General features: G+C 36.5%; 1 protein-coding gene across 2 annotated transcripts in view; it reads left to right on the plus strand.

Moving 5' to 3' along the window:
• Positions 1–20947, plus strand: part of CIT (citron rho-interacting serine/threonine kinase) — a gene marked incomplete at both ends in the record, with an annotated part of 71136 nt that overhangs the window by 33064 nt on the left and 17125 nt on the right. The window contains 8 exons of one of the 2 annotated variants that reach the window (XM_082007845.1): positions 38–163; positions 3122–3217; positions 4913–5029; positions 5476–5585; positions 8496–8670; positions 10107–10304; positions 12502–12555; positions 20264–20461. In XM_082007845.1, the coding sequence (XP_081863971.1) occupies positions 38–163; positions 3122–3217; positions 4913–5029; positions 5476–5585; positions 8496–8670; positions 10107–10304; positions 12502–12555; positions 20264–20461 (1074 nt within the window). The remainder of the gene's footprint in view (positions 1–37; positions 164–3121; positions 3218–4912; positions 5030–5475; positions 5586–8495; positions 8671–10106; positions 10305–12501; positions 12556–20263; positions 20462–20947) is intronic. The other variant, XM_082007846.1, reaches the window with a different exon arrangement.

Raw genomic sequence — 20947 nt, forward strand, 5'->3', positions numbered from 1 at the left:
TGGTTAGCCTAAATGGCAGTTAATAATTGCTCTACAGGAACGGCGCCATTCTCTAGAGAATCAAGTGAAGAGATTAGAGACCGTGGAACGAAGAGAAAACCGACTTAAGGAAGATATTCAAACTAAATCTCAACAGATTCAACAGATGGCAGAAAAAATTCTGGTGAGCAGAAGTGAAAATAAAATATATGGGGTAAGAGTTTGTAAGAAGGGGGTAGGAAAGGAATGGAAGACACAGAATTGCATTGAATAAGCTGGAAATTGTTGAGTAAAGGGATTTGTTTCTTGTACCAGTCATACTGGAGAAAGCTTAAGCGCTTGAATTCTAATTGCACCTTTAGTTACAAGCTCACTCCTGTACCTTTATTCTTAATACTACTTTAAAATTCTTGTTGACTCAGTGGGAGCACTTTTAAGTCACCTTAGTAATATTTAAATTAATTACCTAATGATTATTTCAGAAGTAAAACATTCTCAGGACAGGATACTGCAACAATAAAAACATTGATATCTAGCTTTTAAACTAAATTGCAAAGGAATTTAGAGGTCAGATCTACTTGAAATGCTTATATTTTGAAGCAGAGAGAAATTAGTCATCTAAACTGTTCATCTCCAAAGATAATATTTGTCAGGAATCCATTTTCACCCACATACCTTTTCTGTTGGCAATTTCTTGTTTCTCTCCTTGTTAAACCTATTAAATCTTTAGAGTGAGTTGGTATGTCAGTCTACAGTGAACCAAGCAGAGGGTCTTTCTTGGTCTTTCCCACTTTTACTTACCTGGGACAGGAAGCATAATTTTATAGTGGAATAATTAAATTAATTTTGTGTTTCCTATGAGTTCTCATTCTATGTTGCCAATACAACAAGGAAAAAAAGATTACTTTTTATTGGTAGCAATCCTGAGCATACACACACCTGAGGAAGGCCAAATGGAAATGGCCTTCCAAATAACCGTATTTGGAGTCAACAGATGAACCATACTTGTTCTGGGCAATAGCTGCATGTGTAGACTTTAGCATTAGAATGCCTGAGCATTCTCAGGAAAAGGTAGAATCGGTTCTTTAGTAGTGCTAGTTCTTTCAGATTGTTTTGATAACATGAGTGCATGGTTAAGTGGGAGGCTATGGTTTTGCTGGGCACAGAGCCATCTTTATGTTTAGAAATAGTGTAAAACTTCAAATTGTTTCATAAGCCTCTTGTGTATATTTGGGGATTGTTCCTTAATTTTGATTACGTTCTCTGTGGAGAAAAAACAGGAACAGAATGCAGAAATATAGACTAATTGTTTTACACCATAGGATATGTTTAGCTCTTCTTATAGTTTCCATGGAGTTCTGACAGAATGTTGAAGAGACACAGAAGTATTTTATAAAAAAATTCAAACAAGTGTTGAAGAACTAATCTGACAGAGTCTCCCCTAGTTCCTTGCAGCTCTGATCTGGGAGCACAGGGTAATACTTTTCTTTTTTCTCCACTTCTACTCTGTTTGTTCCCTCAAGTTGATCTCTTCAAACACTTCTGACTTTTCCTGGTATAGAAAGGTAGGAAGGGAGCTGAAGATACAGAATTGCATAGAATAAGGTGGAAATTGTTGAATAAAGGCATTGGTTTCATGTACACTTACCTAGCAGTACCTGAGAATTACCTGCTGATCTGCCTGTAGAGAATTGAATAACTAAGAAACAAGTTAGAGAAGATATTTATTACTGCTTGAAAGTAAGTACTTGCTATGATGCTAATAACAAAGTTAGCGCTACGTAAAGGATAGTAAGTGAGAACTGGAATGGTAAGAAATTACCTTTGTAAGCCCACACTGGCTGTTAAGTGCCACTGCAGAAACTGATGAAGCTTCTGCTACAATATGAGCAATCTGATGCTGGTAGCTTTGAAGCTGCTGCTGATCTGGTTGTCTGATTCTCTGCCAGGACCTGAAATGTGTGGGCTTCTGAGGGAGGTGAGTTGTCCCTCTTGTTGCTGGGAGACATATTTCAATTGCAAAAAGCAGCAATCACCATTCCTCGCAGAAGCATTGGGTACTAGGCACTGTAGATGACCTACTTTTGGTGAACCTTCTCTTTGATTCTCCCTTCTGGAAAAAGAGGTCTATTGCAATTACTGGAGAAAAAAATGTCTTTGTACATTTTCAAGATGAGGAAGATCAGAAAAGAGAATATGAAAAGAGCTAAAGTAGAAATACCAGGAAATTTTCCTGTGCTGTGCAATAATGAAGGCAGACAGGAGACCTGGATGCATCCCAAAACCTGGGCTTGCCTATGCAAGGGTCAACCCAGTGGTAGTGAATGACAGACCTGGATCTGCCTCTTGTTGTAAGGAAATAGTTGGAATGGCAAATATGATGATGAATGAGCATGAAGTTCTAAGCTCAACTCTTTGAGGTATCCTGTTGAAAGGTGATTATAGATATAACCTGAATAATATAGTCAAACAGCAGAAATAGCTAACTTCTGAGATACAGAATTATTTAAGACCTTACTGTGCATGGCTCAAACTATCTGGTATGAAGTAAAGAGATTAAAAATATTCTGGTATGTTCGACCATATATATTGCATTCTTCACTTTTCATTTTCCAAGCAATTTATAAACAATTATTCTGACCACATTTGTCTGAGGAATATAGCACAGTAAATACTATTCCCACTCTAAGAATGTAGAATGGAAAGAATAGACGGCAGTGCCCCATTACTGTGGTCTTCTGTGAGAAAACAAGTGAGAGACCTTGTTAAAAATAGATCTGAACTTCCTGTGATGCCACTGCAGCTATCAAGTGTTTATAACTGCTTGTTTTCGCAAAACAACCTTGGCCCATCTTTGGGAATATTTTACTGGGAAATGGAGATTCTTATTGTGGCAGTAGAAATCTTTGTCTTTAACAGTATATGTGGTCTACAGTAGATGGGTCAGCAGCAATATGCAAAACTTAAAACTGATAATGTGCAGCACTCATAATGTTTTTTTACTATGACAGCCCTGGTCTTGGGATTTTTATAGTGTGAAGCCTTAAAAAAGACAATGAATGAATGTTTGATACCTATGTAACACATACACACAGCACCTACTATTTCTTTGTGTCTGAATATGAATCTCTGCTGTTTTTAGGAGCTGGAAGAAAAGCATCGTGAGGCTCAGATTGCAGCACAACATCTGGAGTTGCAGCTGAAACAGAAGGAACAATTCTATGAGGAAAAACTCAAAGTAAAATTATCTTCTTATCATCTTCCTACAAACTTTTGTGGGTAGAATGAGTCCAGGGAAAAACAATTGCCTTTTGGCTCTGATTGCTTTGTCTTACGAGTTGCCTTCTTGCTACCGAAAAGTTCAGAGAGCTTAGTGGAATTTGACTAAGTTTTTCTTATAGTCTGTGCCATTGTACCTTATCTGTCTTTAGCACTGCATTAAAACAGATGGCATTTGAAGTCAGTTCTATAGGAAGGCAGTTGCTGATTGTAATTTGACTATTGCTGACTAATAGTTAATGTTATTGGATCTCACATCCTGAAAAAGATTTCAGTTCCTACTGATGATTTTCTAAGAATATTCACACAGCTCATCTGTAAGTTTTCAATTCAGCAAATACTAAAGTATTTCTGAAATTCCATCTTCTTGGAGCTGTAACATCTGCCAAAAAGCCACAGAAACAACCCACTTTGTTTTTGTCTTTTCCAGGGTAACATAAGACAATCGAAACATAACACAATCTAAAATTAGGAAAAACAAGCTGGGAAATAGGAGTATGTGCACTGGCTAAGGATTTTTCTAAAGAAGCTGCAGTACATCAGCCAGTAAATGCATTTTTAAGAATCTTGTTTCTACTAAGCATAATCTGTTTAGAGCAATGTCTATCTACTATGTTTACCCAGGACTTTAATTCTACATTGCAGCTTAAATGTAAGAGGATGTAATATTTAAGAGGAGAGAAGGAATTTCTATGAGAGAAACATGAAAGAAAAAAAGAGATGTAAGAAGGTTTCCTGGCAGACCAGAGCATGTGGTAATCAGTAATGAGAGGAGAGCGATAGAAAGCAGGAAGACCAGAGGCAGATGCTGGGAAAGGAGATGTGGTGACATTAAAAGAAAAAGAGAGCCAGTGTATTATGGGGACATATGATATAGGGTTTATTAGGAGGAATCAGGAAGCCAGGTGAAAGTGATTCAAAGGGATGAAAGAGGACATGGGATGTTTGTAACTGGAACAGTAAAAGATATCCTGTGGTCTTCAGACTTTGTGCCTTTAAAAACTTGCCTTTGAAGGAAATGACCTTCAGTTTAACAACTGATTTAAAGCTCTGGACATACATACATAACATGCATTTTAAAAAAAAAATGTAACAGTTAGTTCTGTTCTTAATGACAGGTATTCATGCCACAAAAAGAAGTCTTTTACTTAGCTGTTTCATTTGGTGTCTCTGACTTGAAGAATTCATGGGTTCTTAGTTGCCTTCTCATGCATACTTACAGAACTTACAATTACTTCTGAGCTATATTGATAGGACACCCAAAGGATTTGCACTTGCTTACTTCCTCTACTGTACATGTTTGGGTATAGAGCTTTCTGTTTTCTGTTGCATTATAGTATGGACTATTTCTTGAACACAGTTTATATGACTTAAAATAATAATTTTTTAAAAATCTACATTATCTCCGTGTCTTCATGAAATTCCATCATTAAATTCAGTCTTCAGAGATAACTGAGGAGTTAACTGAGGAGCTCTTTTTTTGGAGTTTGCTCCATTGCATGGTTTTCGTGCAATTGCATCTTGGGTTTAATTTTGCTTGAGAGATGATCAGTTGCTTAAAAAAACTTTCTGTCTTTCATGATGATTTTCTTTCTGCTTGCCCTTTGCCCAGTGAAACAGATATAATTTAGACAAAAGAAATGTCTTCATTTAGGTGTTGGAAAATCAGATGAAGAAAGATCTTGCAGATAAGGAAGCACTTGAGAATATGCTCAGAAGACACGAAGAAGAAGCACGTGAGAAATGTAAAGTCCTGGCTGAACAGAAGGCGGTACGTATAGTTAATTGGAAATCAAAGGATTTTAAGAGTAGCTTTCTGAGACTGATTTCAAGCAAGATAATCTTGTTTGAGGTTTTGTAGTGCTGCTGAGCTGTTTTGAAGGAAATCCACTGATTAATACTAATTTTAAAAGACATGTTTTTTTAATTCAAGGTATTTTCAAGAATATTTCCTTAAAAGTAGCCGTGTAGCTTGCTGTGTACCCATTACTTTTTGCATTGATAATAAAATGGTTGCTAATAAAATGGTTGCTTTCTCCTAATATTAAATCAGTATACAGTAGTTGTAAATAGCCCCAGCAGTTGAATCTGTGATGCTCTTTTTGATCAGTTTTGTTTTACTTCTTTTTGTTTCTGTAAAAGTTCAGGCTTTTTTTAAACACTGTTTTTATAATCACTACTATTGTGCAGTCTCAAAGGCACATTGCTCTGTTTCAGATGATCAATGCAATGGATTCGAAGATTAGGTCACTGGAGCAGAGAATAGTGGAATTGTCTGAGGCCAATAAACTGGCAGCAAATAGCAGCCTTTTTACCCAGAGGAACATGTAAGTATAACAACGGTTATCATATTGGTCACTACTGAACAGTTCTCAGTAAGATCTCTTTATGTAAAAGTGGTTCTGTCTTGCAGGCCTGCTGTGCTCCCTGCTTGTTTTTTCAGTGATGCAAAAATACGCTTGTTCTTCAAATAGTTGTGGTTCACTGTGTATTTTGTGTTTCCTCAAACATGACTAGGAAAATTGGTTTGTATTACAATGTTTACTTTGGAGCCTTTCCTAAGGCTGGTGCTTTGTGCAGGTTTACCAAACATGTTAAATGAATACTAATAATTTTAATGTCTAAAATACCTCTGGAGAAGCATGTATTCCTTTTTTGAACATACATATTGCTAATAGATTTATGTTTTCCTTGATTCCTGTGACAGTTGTGTGCTGTTGAAATGTAAAACAATAAACACCTTTCTTTCACAAACATTCCATCCTGCCTTGATGGGTGAGAAGACAAGTAAGAAAACTAGAATTTTAAGCCAAAAGTTTTTCTGCATGTCTTTGAATTGCCGGTTGCAAGAGTGAGATATTTTGTTACTGAAACAGGAAGAAGTAATGTGAAGTAGGAGATGCTTCAGCTTCAGAATGCTGCTTCAATTCATTTTGTTTTCTTCCTAACCCAGGTAGCACTTGCATATATTTCTATTGCCTTGTCGGCTTCAGCCTCTCTTTAGTTCTCATCAATGACCGGTGTAGTAGTCAGTTCAGTGGTTTTGGGGTATACTACTGGTCAAGATTTAATGAATTGCTGTGTAATCAGCAATTGTTCTTGTGGTAAATTCTTATTTATTAAACACAGAAAATCTTCTGTGTCAGATCTTTTTGTCTGCCTGAACTTTCGCTTTCGATTCTAACTGAGATTCCTTGTCCTTATAATGATGTTTTTCTGTCATAAATGGCTTATAGGAATTCTACTTCAAGTTTAGGACAAAGCGTGGATTGTTTGATGCATCCTGGAAGGTAGGGCTAAAGTAGTATATGCTCTTACTGAGTTAAGAGATTCATCAATTTTGGCTATCTGCTGAAAGGTTTTCAGTGTTCATCAACTGCTGGATGCAATGTCTGGTAGTGTCTCTGTGGGAAGTGCTTGGATAGATTCACCTGTAATATTGTATAGGATCAAGCAAGGATGAATTTTAGCAGAGTTGGCTTTTTTTTCCTTTTCAGCGGTGATTATGCCTCCAGCTACATAATGGGTCCAATTTTTGTTCTGTTTCAAATATCTAGCAAGTTATTTTAGCCTAAGCAGCCAAAAATATTCACAGAAATAACTGAGAAATTTAATTGTGTTGCTTTATGCTCCAGACAACCTCCAGTTAATCACTCAGGAAGTTTGCTGAGGCAGCAAAAGCCATAACTTACCTGCACTCTGAAATAAAAGAGAAGTATTGTCTCAGCATGTGCCTGGGCAGCACATGCGAGGTCTAGGGTCACAGTCATTGGTGCTGAACTGAGTGTAAGAACTTAGCTGTGCTATATGCATCCTCTGAGAGCAGGACACTAGACTGGAGATCCGTAGAAAACAAGAAAAAAAATATAATAAAGCTTTAACATACGACTTAGAATAGATTATTGAGGGACATTGTCAAGTAATGTCATTTTGCAGGACTGGTAGAAGATGGTACAGAATTAACATTTGAAGAGAAAATTGCTTTATTATGCATGCAGACAGCTAATGAATTTGTGCTTATTTTGGGAATCGTGGTGGTGAAAATGTATAAATCTGTTGTTGGACTGTATTTTGAATCCACAAAAGCTACAGCTAATCTGAGCATGTTTAAAGAGGAGAACTTGTGATTAAACCCTTCAGAGGAGAAGGGAACACTGCTAGCTTTTGTTCCATCAGTATATCAGGAACTAATGATTATCAGGTTCCTGAGAAGATAGCCCAGTAAACAGTAGGAAGTGCAATAACACCATTTGACAGTTCTGGCTGGCAATAATCTGTAGAGGTAGGTTAAAAAAAGAGAAAGGGTGAAAGGGTGGTTTTGTGTGCAATGCACAGAATTGTGAGTCAGAAGACTTAAGTTCTATTTTTAGTTTTGCAAAGTTTTCCTATTTGATCTTGGGTAACCCACAGAATTTCTCTGGGATAGGATTAATAACAGTTTATCTCACAGTGAACTTCCTAAAATATTAATTCATTAATATACGTAGAGCTTTGTGAGACTTCAAAGTAGAAAGCACGCTACAAGGCAGAATCTTCCAATGCATGATAAAATGATTCCAAGAATTGTAAATAATGTAATTTTTTCATTATTTTTCTTTTTTTTCTCTCTTTTTTTATGAGGGTATCAATTTCAAATTATTATGGTAATAATTAATGGTTTCCAGCTCTCAAGACTCTTATGAGCACAAGTAATTATTTTTGTTCACTTTGTAGATTAAGACTTTGATCGGAGACAACAAAGCTTCGCTTCAATGTAGGTCAAGCTCTAGGTCCATTACACCTTAAAAAAAACCCCAAACAACAAAACAACCCACAACACTCTACCCCCCCAAACCCTGAACCATAGGGATTCTCTTATCTCATGGAAATATGTTGTGTGAAAACAACTTTTCTTAGCATTTATTTTTCCTGTATAGAAAGTGAAATGAGAAGAATGAACTGAATGAACTTAAATATTGCAGATTACTGTGTACAGGATTAATTTTTCTGTGCAACTTGCAAACATGGAATTTTAGTGCTCTGGGCATGTGTTGATGAATATAATAGTACATGGATCTTTCACAGATGGGAATAGAAAGTTGACTTTTTTTTTTAAGTTGGGATGTAGAATTTAAGCTATGAACTTAACTATTCTGCTTAACAGGAAACTTGTAGTATATTCTTCCTTACTTTACCCCAGTGAAAGGACATATGTTAAGTACATTTTGGGTTTGTCACTTGTGCTTTTCTTCTATCAGGAAAGCCCAGGAGGAGATGATTTCAGAGCTCAGGCAACAGAAGTTCTACTTGGAAACACAAGCTGGAAAGTTAGAGGCACAGAATCGAAAATTAGAAGAACAATTGGAAAAGATGAGTCACCAAGATCACACTGACAAGAACCGCCTGCTGGAGTTAGAGACGAGGCTGCGAGAGGTGAAAACTTGGGTTTAATCCCTCCAAACAAACTTACTTGGATGTGTACCCCATTTTGAGTAGTGTAGTGAGAACTAGAATTAAGTTGTTTCAGTTCTGGTGTCATTAAAAAAATGGTATTTTAAGATGTATTAATTTAGTTTGGTCTAGCAGTACTTGTTTTTCCCCTAGGAGTAAAATAAAAATAATAATAGTAAAAAAAATTAAAAATTGCTCATTAGAAGGAGATAAGAGTAAGTATTAAAGATTTGTCATTCTTAGACCTAACTGAATCTGAGATTTTAGATCATCTTACTTTCTCAGAATCACATTTATGTTTTTTTGTACAATACCCTTATAATGTTGCCCAGCTAGAATGGTTATGGGGTAGAGAATAAAAGCTTAGCTATGTACAATGACCAGCTTAACCATAGCCTTAGAGTCTACAGATTAGAAAGCAAAGGACACAACAGAACGAGACCTGCTGCTTCACGCACATTTTTCAGAAGTTTTCTGGAAAGGAAACCTAACAGTAATATGAAAATATGCATTTTTAAAGATTTGTGAGCTGTGCTTCGTTTTTAGTTTTGTATCAACTAGTTTGGATCCACTTCAAATCTTCTTTTACCTTCTCCAGTCTCACTCCACTAATTTTCAGCTAAGACTGAAATCTTGCCTTTAGCTAAGAGGGTTGGACGACCAACACATGTCCTTGTTTGACCGGAAGTTGGTTGGGACCAGTGTAAGATTTCTGGCAGGCTTGTCGCGCATCTACAGCACAACAGACAGATTCACTTGGGATAGCAGACAGCCTGAAGAAGGTGCTAAGGTTTGGAATTGATTTTGAGCACTGAGATCTGTTCTGCTGCTTGTTCATTTCTTATCCATTTCTGGAAATGACATGTTTATCCCTGAGTATGCCTCAAGAAAACCTTCAACCGAAGCCATTCAAATAAACCCTGAGCCGGATGATCTGGTTCTTTAAAAAGAATCTGAAGGGAAAATGAAATATGAAAGTCAATTGCAAAATGTATGTAATATTTACATACATGTAAAGATTAGTATTGATGTTTATGCCTAAAAGTTCTCAAATAAAGATTTTTAAAGATTCTCAATTTCAGTGAAGAGAGTCCATCACAAATGACTTCAACTTTTATGCCTTTTATATCAATGTTTGATATGTGATATTGGAGTCACAGCTGGAACTATTCTTGTGCCCTTGTTGTTGTTTCAAAATGCCAGGTTGCTTTTATCCTTTTTCAAAGCAAACCAGTAGTTTTCAGGTAGTAGACAAAGCTGCATCCTTGACTTCTCAGTGGCTTAAGCAATCTGTCAAGATGTGATTTTTGGGATAGACATGGCAATGGCATCTTAAAGTGAGGTCTGAAATGAGATTGCATTGCCTATATTTTATTTGTTAGTAACTTATATTTGGATGCTACTTTTTCTTTCTTCAGGTTAGTCTAGAGCATGAAGAACAAAAGCTGGAACTCAAAAGGCAGTTGACAGAATTGCAGCTGACACTCCAGGAGCGGGAATCTCAAGTTACCGGGCTGCAGGCTGCACGGACAGCCCTGGAGAATCAGCTCCGCGAAGCCAAAACTGAACTAGAGGAGACGACAGCTGAGGCAGAGGAAGAGATTCAAGCTCTCACGGTGAGCCCTAAAATTTGTACTGTGAGCTATATATACAGATTAGAATTATGTAGGTTTATGTTTCTTAAAGAGGTTAAAATGAGTTTATACTATTTTATTTTTAGTTTTCAGAACTATATGTGAATTGTGCCTTGTGTTGGTAGAGGCAGGAATGGCTAAAATGTCAAATTTTGTCTGTCTTATTATCTTTAACCATATGAATGCTTCCTAGTAGTGGTTCATTGCTGCCAAAACTGATTGATTGTTTGTAAGAATATTAGTACTTTTGTGACGGGGTGAAAGTTGCATATGAAATTCTTATTGTTAGCAGCTTTAATCTGTAATTTAATTATGCAAATATCTCATCAGTTTGAAAGTACTTGATGATAATAAAATTGTTGATAATTTTTTTTTTTTTCCTATCAGTTATCCTGCTTTGAGGATCCTTATGTGGGGAAAAAAGCCCCAAATTCCTAGGGAAATAGTGTTGTTAGCACATAATTTTATTCCAATGCTTATTTCATTAAAAATTGTCACATGTGTCTTGCAGTCTCTGGTGAGGTGTGTGAATGATATAAACGAAAGAAAAAGCTCAATTCCTGCCCTCCCCAACTCCCAGTAAATGGAATTCTAAATTATATGTTGCTGGTTGCTGTCTCTTGAGTACAAAAAGATGCTTTTAAACTGCTTGATTCTAAGAAATATTTCCTTCATAAAAGATTCCCAGGGCTGTGGGGGCAGAAAGTGGAGAAGTATATGACCTGCTACCAGCTAACCCCCATTGAACAGCAGTCTTTAATGACCTTCAAATCCAGTTATTTTTGAAGTGTTGAAAATGTGCATTCTCTTGCTCCAGTGGCATTTGATCAAAGAACTGTTCCGAATGTTTCTGCCGTTGCTATTTTTCGGAAGAGATGTGGGTTCAACTGAGATAGGTGCTTGTATTATGTTGATGCTTTGGGTAGATGAATGGGAGAACTGTTCACTGAGTTGTTCTAAAGTGGGTACAAGCTGGGAAAGTACAGCAGCAACATCAAGGCTTAAGAATAACCGAATAGAACATGGCTTCAGTTTCTTTTTTGCTCAAAACTGAGGCAGACCCCTCCCAGCATAACAACTAATAATCACTGCCAATGGCATGGCGATGTGCTTGGTATCTTTATACAACCACTGAAACAGATGAATGTTCATGACCTGTGTTCACTCAGTTATTGCTTCAGTTAATTTGGCAGAACGGTAGTGCTTTTGGACCTGCTGTTGTAAGATAGTCCCAGTTTGGTGGGCTTGGGAATATTTCTGTTACAAATTTTTTAATACACTTTTTTTATTTTTCACATTGGCTGTTGTGGTAAGATAGCCTTTTAGCTCTCCTATTTGACTTCTGCTGAACAGTTTTTTTTCCTGTTTAGTCTCTTGGCTCTAAGGAAACTGTTCTGCATGAAGAAAGGTGGCTGGATGTGCTAGTACACTAACCTTTCATTTGTTAAGTTTTCAGACAGCGTATGACATTAGACACTTGTTAAATCAGTTTGATGAATTTTGAGAGAGGTCATGAGGCTGAAACAAGAACTTTTGCTTTGTCATGCTTTGCTTGTAAATTAGGAGGTAAAATGGTGCATGCAATACTGCATTCTTTAAAATAAGTGTTTGCACTTTTCCATACTTTGGATGCTGTCTTCCAAAGAATTGATTGTTATGTTTCATCACTGCCTTTTACAGAGGCTCAGGATTAAATGGTACTTTATGGTAGGATTCAGGTAGATTGGCAGAGCTGTTTGGGATAGCTTGCATAATACATCATTATAGTTTTTCTTTGCAAGCGTTAAATTGTATGCAGTATTTATTTTATATTAAATACTAATCTGGATATGGAAGCAAAACAAACTAAAATTTAAATGTCAAGAATGTACAAACCTAACATGGAATCGACATGTCTTCTGGTGACCATTTCAGATGGAACCTTTTACATAACTAAATTCTCGAGTTTGTACATTTTTCTAAAGTAGTTCAGAATTGGGAGCGTAAGTGTATTTTGATTAAGTAGGATGTGACTTTTGCTAATCAGTTCTTTGCCACTACAGAGTGCTTTCATAGCCTGCAGCATCTGCCTTCCAAACTTTGCTTGCTGGTAGATTGTTCTGCAGTTTGTTTAGCAACAGCTGTTGGATTCGAATTCTAATGTATGAAAAATTGATGATTAACTTCTTACCTCCTTTAGGCACATAGAGATGAAATCCAGCGTAAATTTGAAGCCCTTCGTAATAGCTGCACAGTGAGTATTAAATACAAATCATTGAATTATTTTGAAATTAAGGATAAGGAAACAAACGATTTACTTATTTAATCCTTGATGACACTAGTTCCTAATGTGGACTTCTGGATTCAAGGTGTTAGTAGGAGCTAGATGGATTGGATTTGATTTCTTTTAGGTTTCAGGTAAACCTCAATTTTGAGGTTTTGGTCTGATCATGAAATTGACACTATTCTTCTTTTTGGAGAAGAAAGTAAATTAAAATATCTCATTGCAGTGCAGCTAATAAGAATGGTGTAGCAGCTGCAAAAAATGATTTTAGGTGAAGCTCTTTTCTGCTCACGAGAAGAAAAGATCTACCTGTCCAAATCTTGAGCTGCATTGTAGATCTAGGCCAGAGTGGAAAAGCCTTCATGCCACTCTGGATTTTAAGGAGGACTTTAACACTGTTTGAAGAGGCAAGAAATGTTATGGTTCCAAATAATACATTGACATTGTAGTCATCTGCTCAAAGAGCAGAGAGGACTTTAGGATCTTAATTTGTACCTTCTATTGCTTGAGATCTTTTGACATGTTTTTAGATTCATTTCATTAATCCAGGACAGATGTCCACGGGTTTGTCAATCAATAGGGATTCTTGCAGATTAACACTAGCTTCAGAGTTATGACACTTGATGGAGAGCATCTGTCTTCCATGACGTGAATTACAAAAGGACCATAGTCCTCTGGATTGGCATTGATTGCTGATCTTTCTAGGCTTTTCTCTTCTTTCCCCACCCTGTAAGAAGGACTTAATTGCTGTTTTTTAAATCTTGACTGTTTCCCTACTTTCAGTGATTTATGCAAATTTAATTTTTCATGCTGTAGGACTAAGTATCTAATGTACAATTTTTCATCTTTCAAAAATATCTTTTCAGGATGAGAGTTACTCTGTCTTCCTCAGTTGCAAGGAGATTCCTCTTTTCTGTTCATAGAATATACTGACATGAAGAAGTGAGGAAGCAGAGCTTACTGGTAGAGTAGTGCTAACCTCTGTCTAAAAGAAATCCTGCACAAAAACTTCACTTTTTGTTCCCTTCTTTGTTTACTTAGATTGATCATCTAGCTCCATATGTGCTATCTTACATCCATAGCTATCTTTTTTTGTTCGATCTTGCCCTTTCTACAGAATGACAGCTTTCTATCAAAATGCTTGTGTGATCTCCATGCAGGCAAAAACCAGTTGTGGAAAATCTGTAGCTTCTTTTCACTGCATGGTAGGCTGCCTTTCAGAGGTTATAACTCATTATCTGGTAACACTTTGGCTCTGTAAGTGTGGTGAACAATCTCCAGCAGTGAAGAATGACCCATAACACTTCAAGAATGTTGAGAGCTTCAAAGGTTCTGCATAAAAGGATTTCTGAAAGTGTTGTGCATTGTAAGGCCCTTCAGTGGGATAAGTGGGATCAGACATCCTCATCAATAAGAAATTAATTAAATAGTTCCTAAATGAATAATACATGCTCATCATACATTCTCTTTCGAGCCCAGGAGAATGCATGTATAATTTAATTGACCATGGATAGAAACTTCCTTGTTCTGTGTTATGAGTAGTTCTATCTGTCCATCCCGTCTACTGAGGAGCACTGAGAGAAAATATAGGACAATCTTTTATTGACAGTGAGGGATCAGGGAATGTTTATTTTTGTGCCTTCACCAGATGTTTCAACCTCATTTTTATCTGATTGTGACCAGTATGATGCAAGCTTTGCTTTTTTGTGAACATGTGATTCTACTTGAAGGTGATTACAATTTATACTCCTTTTAAAATAAGATAACACTTCAAGGGAATAATTGTAATATGCTGCTACTTGCGCAGCATGATGATGAGTGAGTTTATTGCTTTAGCAAGTTTGCAAAAGATATCTTTTTAAAACTGAAACAAACTCTTTGAACTAGTCTGGCAAACTTTGGTATGGAATTATTTTTTATTTTTTATTTAATCTTATTGAGAAGCCCAAAACAGCATAAGGATTATGAAAATAAGATTAGATGGGGGGGGGGGGAAGAAAGATTGAATTGCCTCAGTACTTTCATAGTATTCAAAAGATAAATAAAAATACTTAATCTACTTACTTTGGTATTTCTTCTGTTTCTCTAGCTTCACAAAGCTCACAGCTTCCGATTGTAGAGAAGGCTTACACCTCAAATGTGTGTCTGCTTTCCTTGTACCCTCATTGCACTCTTGTTCTTCCTTTTGCTGAGGTCTATGACTAAGTAGACATTTTTTAGGCTCTCCTGGTTGTTAATTATAAATTTGCTGTGTTTTGGGGTGCCTATATAGAGACCATTGCTATGTTGTTGGTCGTAATTTCTGCCTTGTTCATGAATTTATATTCAGTTGCTCTGATAGCTCTGCATTGTTTCATCTTGTGACATCTCTCTCTTACTATTGGGGGTCAAAAAGAAAATGCTACTTTTGTGTTCTCTGTCACTCAGTCGTGCAAGAAATAATATGATATGTAATTACAATAAAAATTATAAATTGTAGCACCTGCTGTACACACATACAGATCCATGTGGGCACACAAGAAGAACAATATTTTATCATCTTCTTACAATGTTAGCTCATCCAGCAAATCTGTTGAGGGAAAATGACTACTTCCCTACATTGAAAGAGTTATCTATCAAAAATATGATACATTTGAGCATTAAAAGTATTTTCCAGGCAATCAGAAGAAGATCTAGAAATAAAAGGCATTTTCTTAAATAGGAAAATTTACGTATTTGTCAGTGGTGTCCAACAGCCTCTTAATTATGGCTCGTTGTTGGATCATCAGCACATTTGAAGTTAAAAATGCAACTAAGTTATCTAAATAATAGAATTGTTCCAAAAAGAAAACATTCAGTAAGCAGGTGGTAAAGTCTATACATTTTTAGAAGAATCCTATAAAGTATTTACACTCAGCTTAGTAAAATACTATTGCTAGTCCAGGGAACCACCATCGAATCTTCTAGTTTCTTTCAGGTACAGGCTGTTGCTTTTATTCTAGCAAGGAGAGTGTCATTTCTTAACACTAATTGGATATTGCATTTCCATTCATTCAAGATTTCTCCAGTAAAACAAGGTTTATCTCCCCTTCTTCAGGTTCTTTTGTCATCATCATGTGTTCCTATCTTAAGCATTAACAGGCTTGATTCTGCACTTGTCTATGAGATTGGATATTGAGGCATTAAATCTGCAAGCCCATTAGGCTCATATATAATTTTAGTCATGGATAAACTCCTGCTGACTCTGGTTTAAGACCCTGATTCCACATTGGCTAGATGAGTTGGCATACAAGAATAATCTGTGTTCTTGAGAAGTTCCAAAATTATGTCTAAAGACGTTTTATGCTTTGATGCTAAATTATGTTGCAGAGTGAGGGGACCTTGCCCACTATAACAAGGCTAATACCCAGGCAAAAACTTTTATATGGCTTTGTTAAATTTGTAAAAAAAAAAAAAAAAAAAAATTGGCTGTTGGGTGGGAGGGGTTATCCCTGATTCTCATGTCACACAGAATGTGATGGCATATGCCAGTTATAGGCAAAAATGGAGCTTTGTAGCCTGACAAAAAGTCAGGTGTCTAGGGTGTTGATGCGGTGTTGCTGTGAAAGAGGCTAATGGGACCTTCATCATGGATGATGACAGTGTCATCATCATTTGAGGATGAGGCTTATGGTTGGTAAAGGCAGTTTGTCTTCTGGAAACTAGGATGGAGGAGTACAGGAGACTCTGTTTTAATAATGGCTTGGTGTGGGGAGGAGTGCAGACTGTGCAATGTCCTACTGCTCTGCAGCTACTAATGAGAGCAACGGACCCCAAGCTAAGCCACGATGAGTGTTTGGAGATTGAGATCTCTGTGTAAGGTATGTTTCAAGTCACAGATGTTGTCTGACTATGGAAAGGGAAGAAAGTGAGGAGTTCATTGTTATATATTGATAAAACAGGTAGAGATACAAGAGTGGTATCTGTCTGCAGCTGTCTTTGTTAAGAGGCTTATTATGCTGCTTCATTAAAGTGGTTTGTGTTTCTCCGCTAGTAAAGCTTTGTCTCTTGGATCCAAATGTGATAGTTAAGATGAAGTGAGTCGTCTGCCTGCTCTTTCTTCCTCCTCACAATAATTTGAACCTGAGAGATAGCTTTTTCTTTTTTCCTACTTACTTTTGACATCTAGCTTTCTAGTAAAGATTAGTGGGGATGGGGAGGAGTAGAAATGGATAGAATAAAACTATGTCTGCAAGTTCTGAATTAAGGTTGTATGAAAAAATTGCATTAAACTCCAAATAACATGCTGCTGATAGCATCCTGAAACAGTTAACGTTGCTGTGTCCTAGCATTTTCCTGCATGTTTGTTAGTGGCATCTGAGAACTGAGATGTCTTCATGAAGGAATAAGGTTATGGCGAAGTTTGCAAACTGCAGTTAGTATTCTAAAACTGCTTCCTTTTCTCCTTTCCCTCATTATTTTGCTTGTGGCTTTGATACGTGGAGCATATGGATTAAATTTTGTACGTTGTGTCTGGTATGCAAATCTAATCATCATGGCCTTGAACTGCTTGTTGCTATGACACTTAATTTGTGATCCACACCTGGAGAAGCTTGTAGGGCCAGGTATAACAGCTGTGGATCTCCACAATCTCACAATACAGAAACACTTTGCTTTTCTGAAACCGTGCAATGGGGAGGGAAGCGTGCTGAATATGGTCACTTTTCCTGAAGAGCTGTTATGCTTGGGTTGCTCCGTAATATTTAAAAACGAGATACAGTCTTCTGTATCAGTATAAAGATAAGTTGTGCTCTTAGATGTGGCATGTAGTGAACAATCTGCCAAGATCAGTGTGGTGTAGTTACATTATATCTCTATTTTGTGGATTGGTTGTGATGAAGATGTGCCTAGATTGAAGAGAAAATTTCAGTTGCTCTGTGAGTGATGATACAGTGGCACAGATAAGGCTGCACAGATTGGCTAGAATTGCTTTTCCAAGTTTTCAAGTGTTTGGTTGTTTATAAACTTCGAATGTGAAGATTTTTGTAATTATACTATGGGTTTCTAAAGGATATAATAGTGTTTTCTTACGGACTTTTCTTTAATGTACTTACAAATTTAACTCCAGAATAGCTCAGAAGTTGGTTGGTTGGTTTATTTGGGGTTTTTTTGCCTGGGGATTTCCTTAACGGAAAAGAAAAATACCTAAAGCTGTTAACTCTTTTCAGGTACAGGACTCTGGCATAGGTTGTATGCATATGTATATGCCTAAGACAATACTTCCTATCAAATGTGGTTTTTTGATCTGTGTTTCTTTTTTTCTTGGTTCCCACAACAGGCATATCACACCATGTCCCATTTTCCTGTGTCAGTATGACTCATTACTATTTAGGCTTTATAAACTCTGCAACCCTGTGTTGGACTATACATAGCTGCAGATAACTTTTAAAAATTGGATTTGTCAAGAAATTTACCCTTTTCTCATGAAAAAAGGAAAATTGTACCAAGAAGAACGAATTTTCTTCCTTTGGAAAAAAAAAAAAACTATCAATCTATATAGATTACATTATATAGGTTATAATATATTTGGAATTTAAGCCAAGCCATTTTGGAGATGTCAACAAATATACTGTTAAGAAAATATTCAGGGAAGGAGAACACATCACTTCTTCTGGAACCCTTCTTTCTTGACTGCTTTGTTATTTGTCTTAAGTTTTCCAGAAATACCCTACTAGATAAAATGTAACAGTGAAATTAAAATGGTCTGCTTTAATTTTAGTTATATGCAGGGTAAGAAGTCAAAATCTCAGAACATAGAATAAAGGCGAATGGGAGCCTAACTTCCAGCCCTAAAGGGATAAAATCAACTTGAAATACAGCCAGTTTTAAAAAATTAAGTAGTTTGACATATTAACTCTGCATGTCACTGTATCGATTTTGTGTTTCCCCCATCTATGCTTTCTTGTATTTCAAACCCAGCTTAACAATTTTTATAGAAAGTACTTGTACTAATATATAAAATAGATGTGGAAGAAACCATGGATGTATAAAAGATATCCTAAAAATGCCTAGATGTTAGTAGAAATCTCAGGTGTTACTTCTAAGAATGGCAGGTAAAACACTGTAAAAGCAAATGTTCTTTTGTTCCTCTTTGTTTATATAAATACATTTCTGAGTTCTTAACCTACAGCAATATAGACACTAACACATCCTTATGATACAGTCTACGTTCTTTGAAAACGACGCATACAATACAGAATAAAATGTATTTTGAATAGGGCAGTAAAAGTGGTCAAGAAACAACCTCATGATCAGTTTTTCATTGGAAATGTTGTGTTTTAGAGCATGAATCATTTTGATTTGACCCTAAACGTATGGGTAGCAGGAACTCCCCTTCACCCAGCAGGGACTAATGTCAGTTGGACTTTTTCTGCTGACAGTTTAAAATCAAACACTGTTAATTTAGATCTAGGAGAGGCATGGTAAAAGGCTGCCAATATATGTGTTACAGATTCTTCAAAAAGAAATGGTTGTCATCTTTCCAGATAGCTGAGAAGAGCTGTATGCTCTGCTGCTTTAGATGTTTAAGTCCTTGGCTTGCGTAGGAAATTGGAACATTTAAATTTGAATGTGTGGCCAACTGTGCTCTGGGATTTTAATTTTTCCCATTTAATGAAGTATCTTATTCACTTTTCTTTGACATCTAGGGAAAAATGCCTCTAGCACATATTTGTAAGAGTTGAATATGAATTGAGTAGAGCTTTCCCATTTCTGAAATTCTTTTTATTAAGCTGATTTCAAGATTAAACTGAGGTTCTTTTCTCTTCTGTTGTGATGATGTTGGTTTTGAGTTAGGAGGAGATACAGGTATTCATCCATCCAGTGCTCATGGCCTTTCCTTCATAAAGATCAAATGGGACTGTGAAAATGGCCCACCGTTATTCATATTTTTCTTTAAATTGAAGGGGAATGTGGTTTAAAGCATATAGTATAATGCTATTCTGATTAAACAAATGGGTGCTTCTACTTCATTAAAGGCCAGGCTATTGTCCTTGTTGAATTTTTGCTTTTCACTCATTTTCCGTTAATCTGTTGTGCTGCCACACCTTTTTCTTTCTTCATATACCCTCTGCTGCCATCCATAATGCTGTTATTTTGGTAGAATATATTTCTTAAAATTTTTCTCCTTTTCCTAGTTACATACAGTGTTACATATAGTAATATAAACGATTGCTAGGCAGATTCATCAGACTGTACTGCCTGCATTGCACCACTTGTTCAATTTTCTTAAATATCACACTTTGAAAGCCTCTGTGAGAGGTTATTAGCCTCATTTCACTTAAGGGGAAACTGAGGCAAAAAAAGGTAAAGGGCTTTGGCAAAGGCAGATCTGAGAATACAACCAGAACTCCTGATTCCCAATCCCGTGCTTTAGATGTGACAGTTCTCTCTCAAATAATAAATTGCATTACAGCATATTTATACTCTAAACCAAATTAAAAACTCAAACTATTTTCTGTAAGAAACAAAACTCTATTCCTAATCAAAGTACACTCCTGTGCATAAAATCCACCATTAAAATCTTGCTTTTGTTTAAATTTGAAAAAATTTAAAAGCCAGGTTGTCTCCTTGCTTGTCAATAAACGGTTCTGTGAGAGCAGAACACTTTTTCAAAAAACTGTACTCACTAACATGTAATTTAATTTATATTTCTTTCTAGGTGATTACGGATTTGGAAGAGCAGCTGAACCAGCTCAGTGAAGACAATGCAGAACTGAACAATCAGAATTTCTTCCTGTCCAAACAACTTGATGAGGCCTCAGGGGCCAATGATGAGGTTGTCCAGTTGCGAAGTGAAGTTGACCATCTCCGTCGGGAGATCACTGAGAGAGAAATGCAGCTTACCAGTCAGAAACAAGTAAGGCTTTTTAAGTCTGGATCATGATCTCTTTGTAATAGCTAGCTAACTATCTGAAAGGCAAAAAATTCTTTTAAATCTGGAAACCTATAAGGAATGAATGTGCTTCCAGGAGCAATGGCTTAAACCATTTCTCGTTTAAGCCCTCCTTCCCAGAGCAGTTGAGTGGATGGAACTTTTTTTGTATTTCCCATTGTATTTTTATGCAATTTTATTTAGAAATTTTGCACTCTGAAGATATTGTAACTTAGAATTATTCATTTTAATTTTTTGACCCTGGAAATTTCAAGATTTTCATAATGAGGTAGAACTGACATTAATGGCAATCGCAAGTGAATGTGGGGTAGCCTTGAAATAAATGGGTTGTGATTTACCAGCTTATGTTTGCTGCCAATTTGCATGTACTGTAATTTAAATGGTAAGGCTGAAGCTTAAAGTGCACGCTTGATGTGGGATGTGAGAATTGATAGGAGGATTTATTTTTAG

The sequence above is a fragment of the Phaethon aethereus genome, assembly GCF_964289735.1.
Source record: "Phaethon aethereus genome assembly, chromosome: 17".
In the NCBI taxonomy this organism is placed as follows: Eukaryota; Metazoa; Chordata; class Aves; order Phaethontiformes; family Phaethontidae; genus Phaethon; species Phaethon aethereus.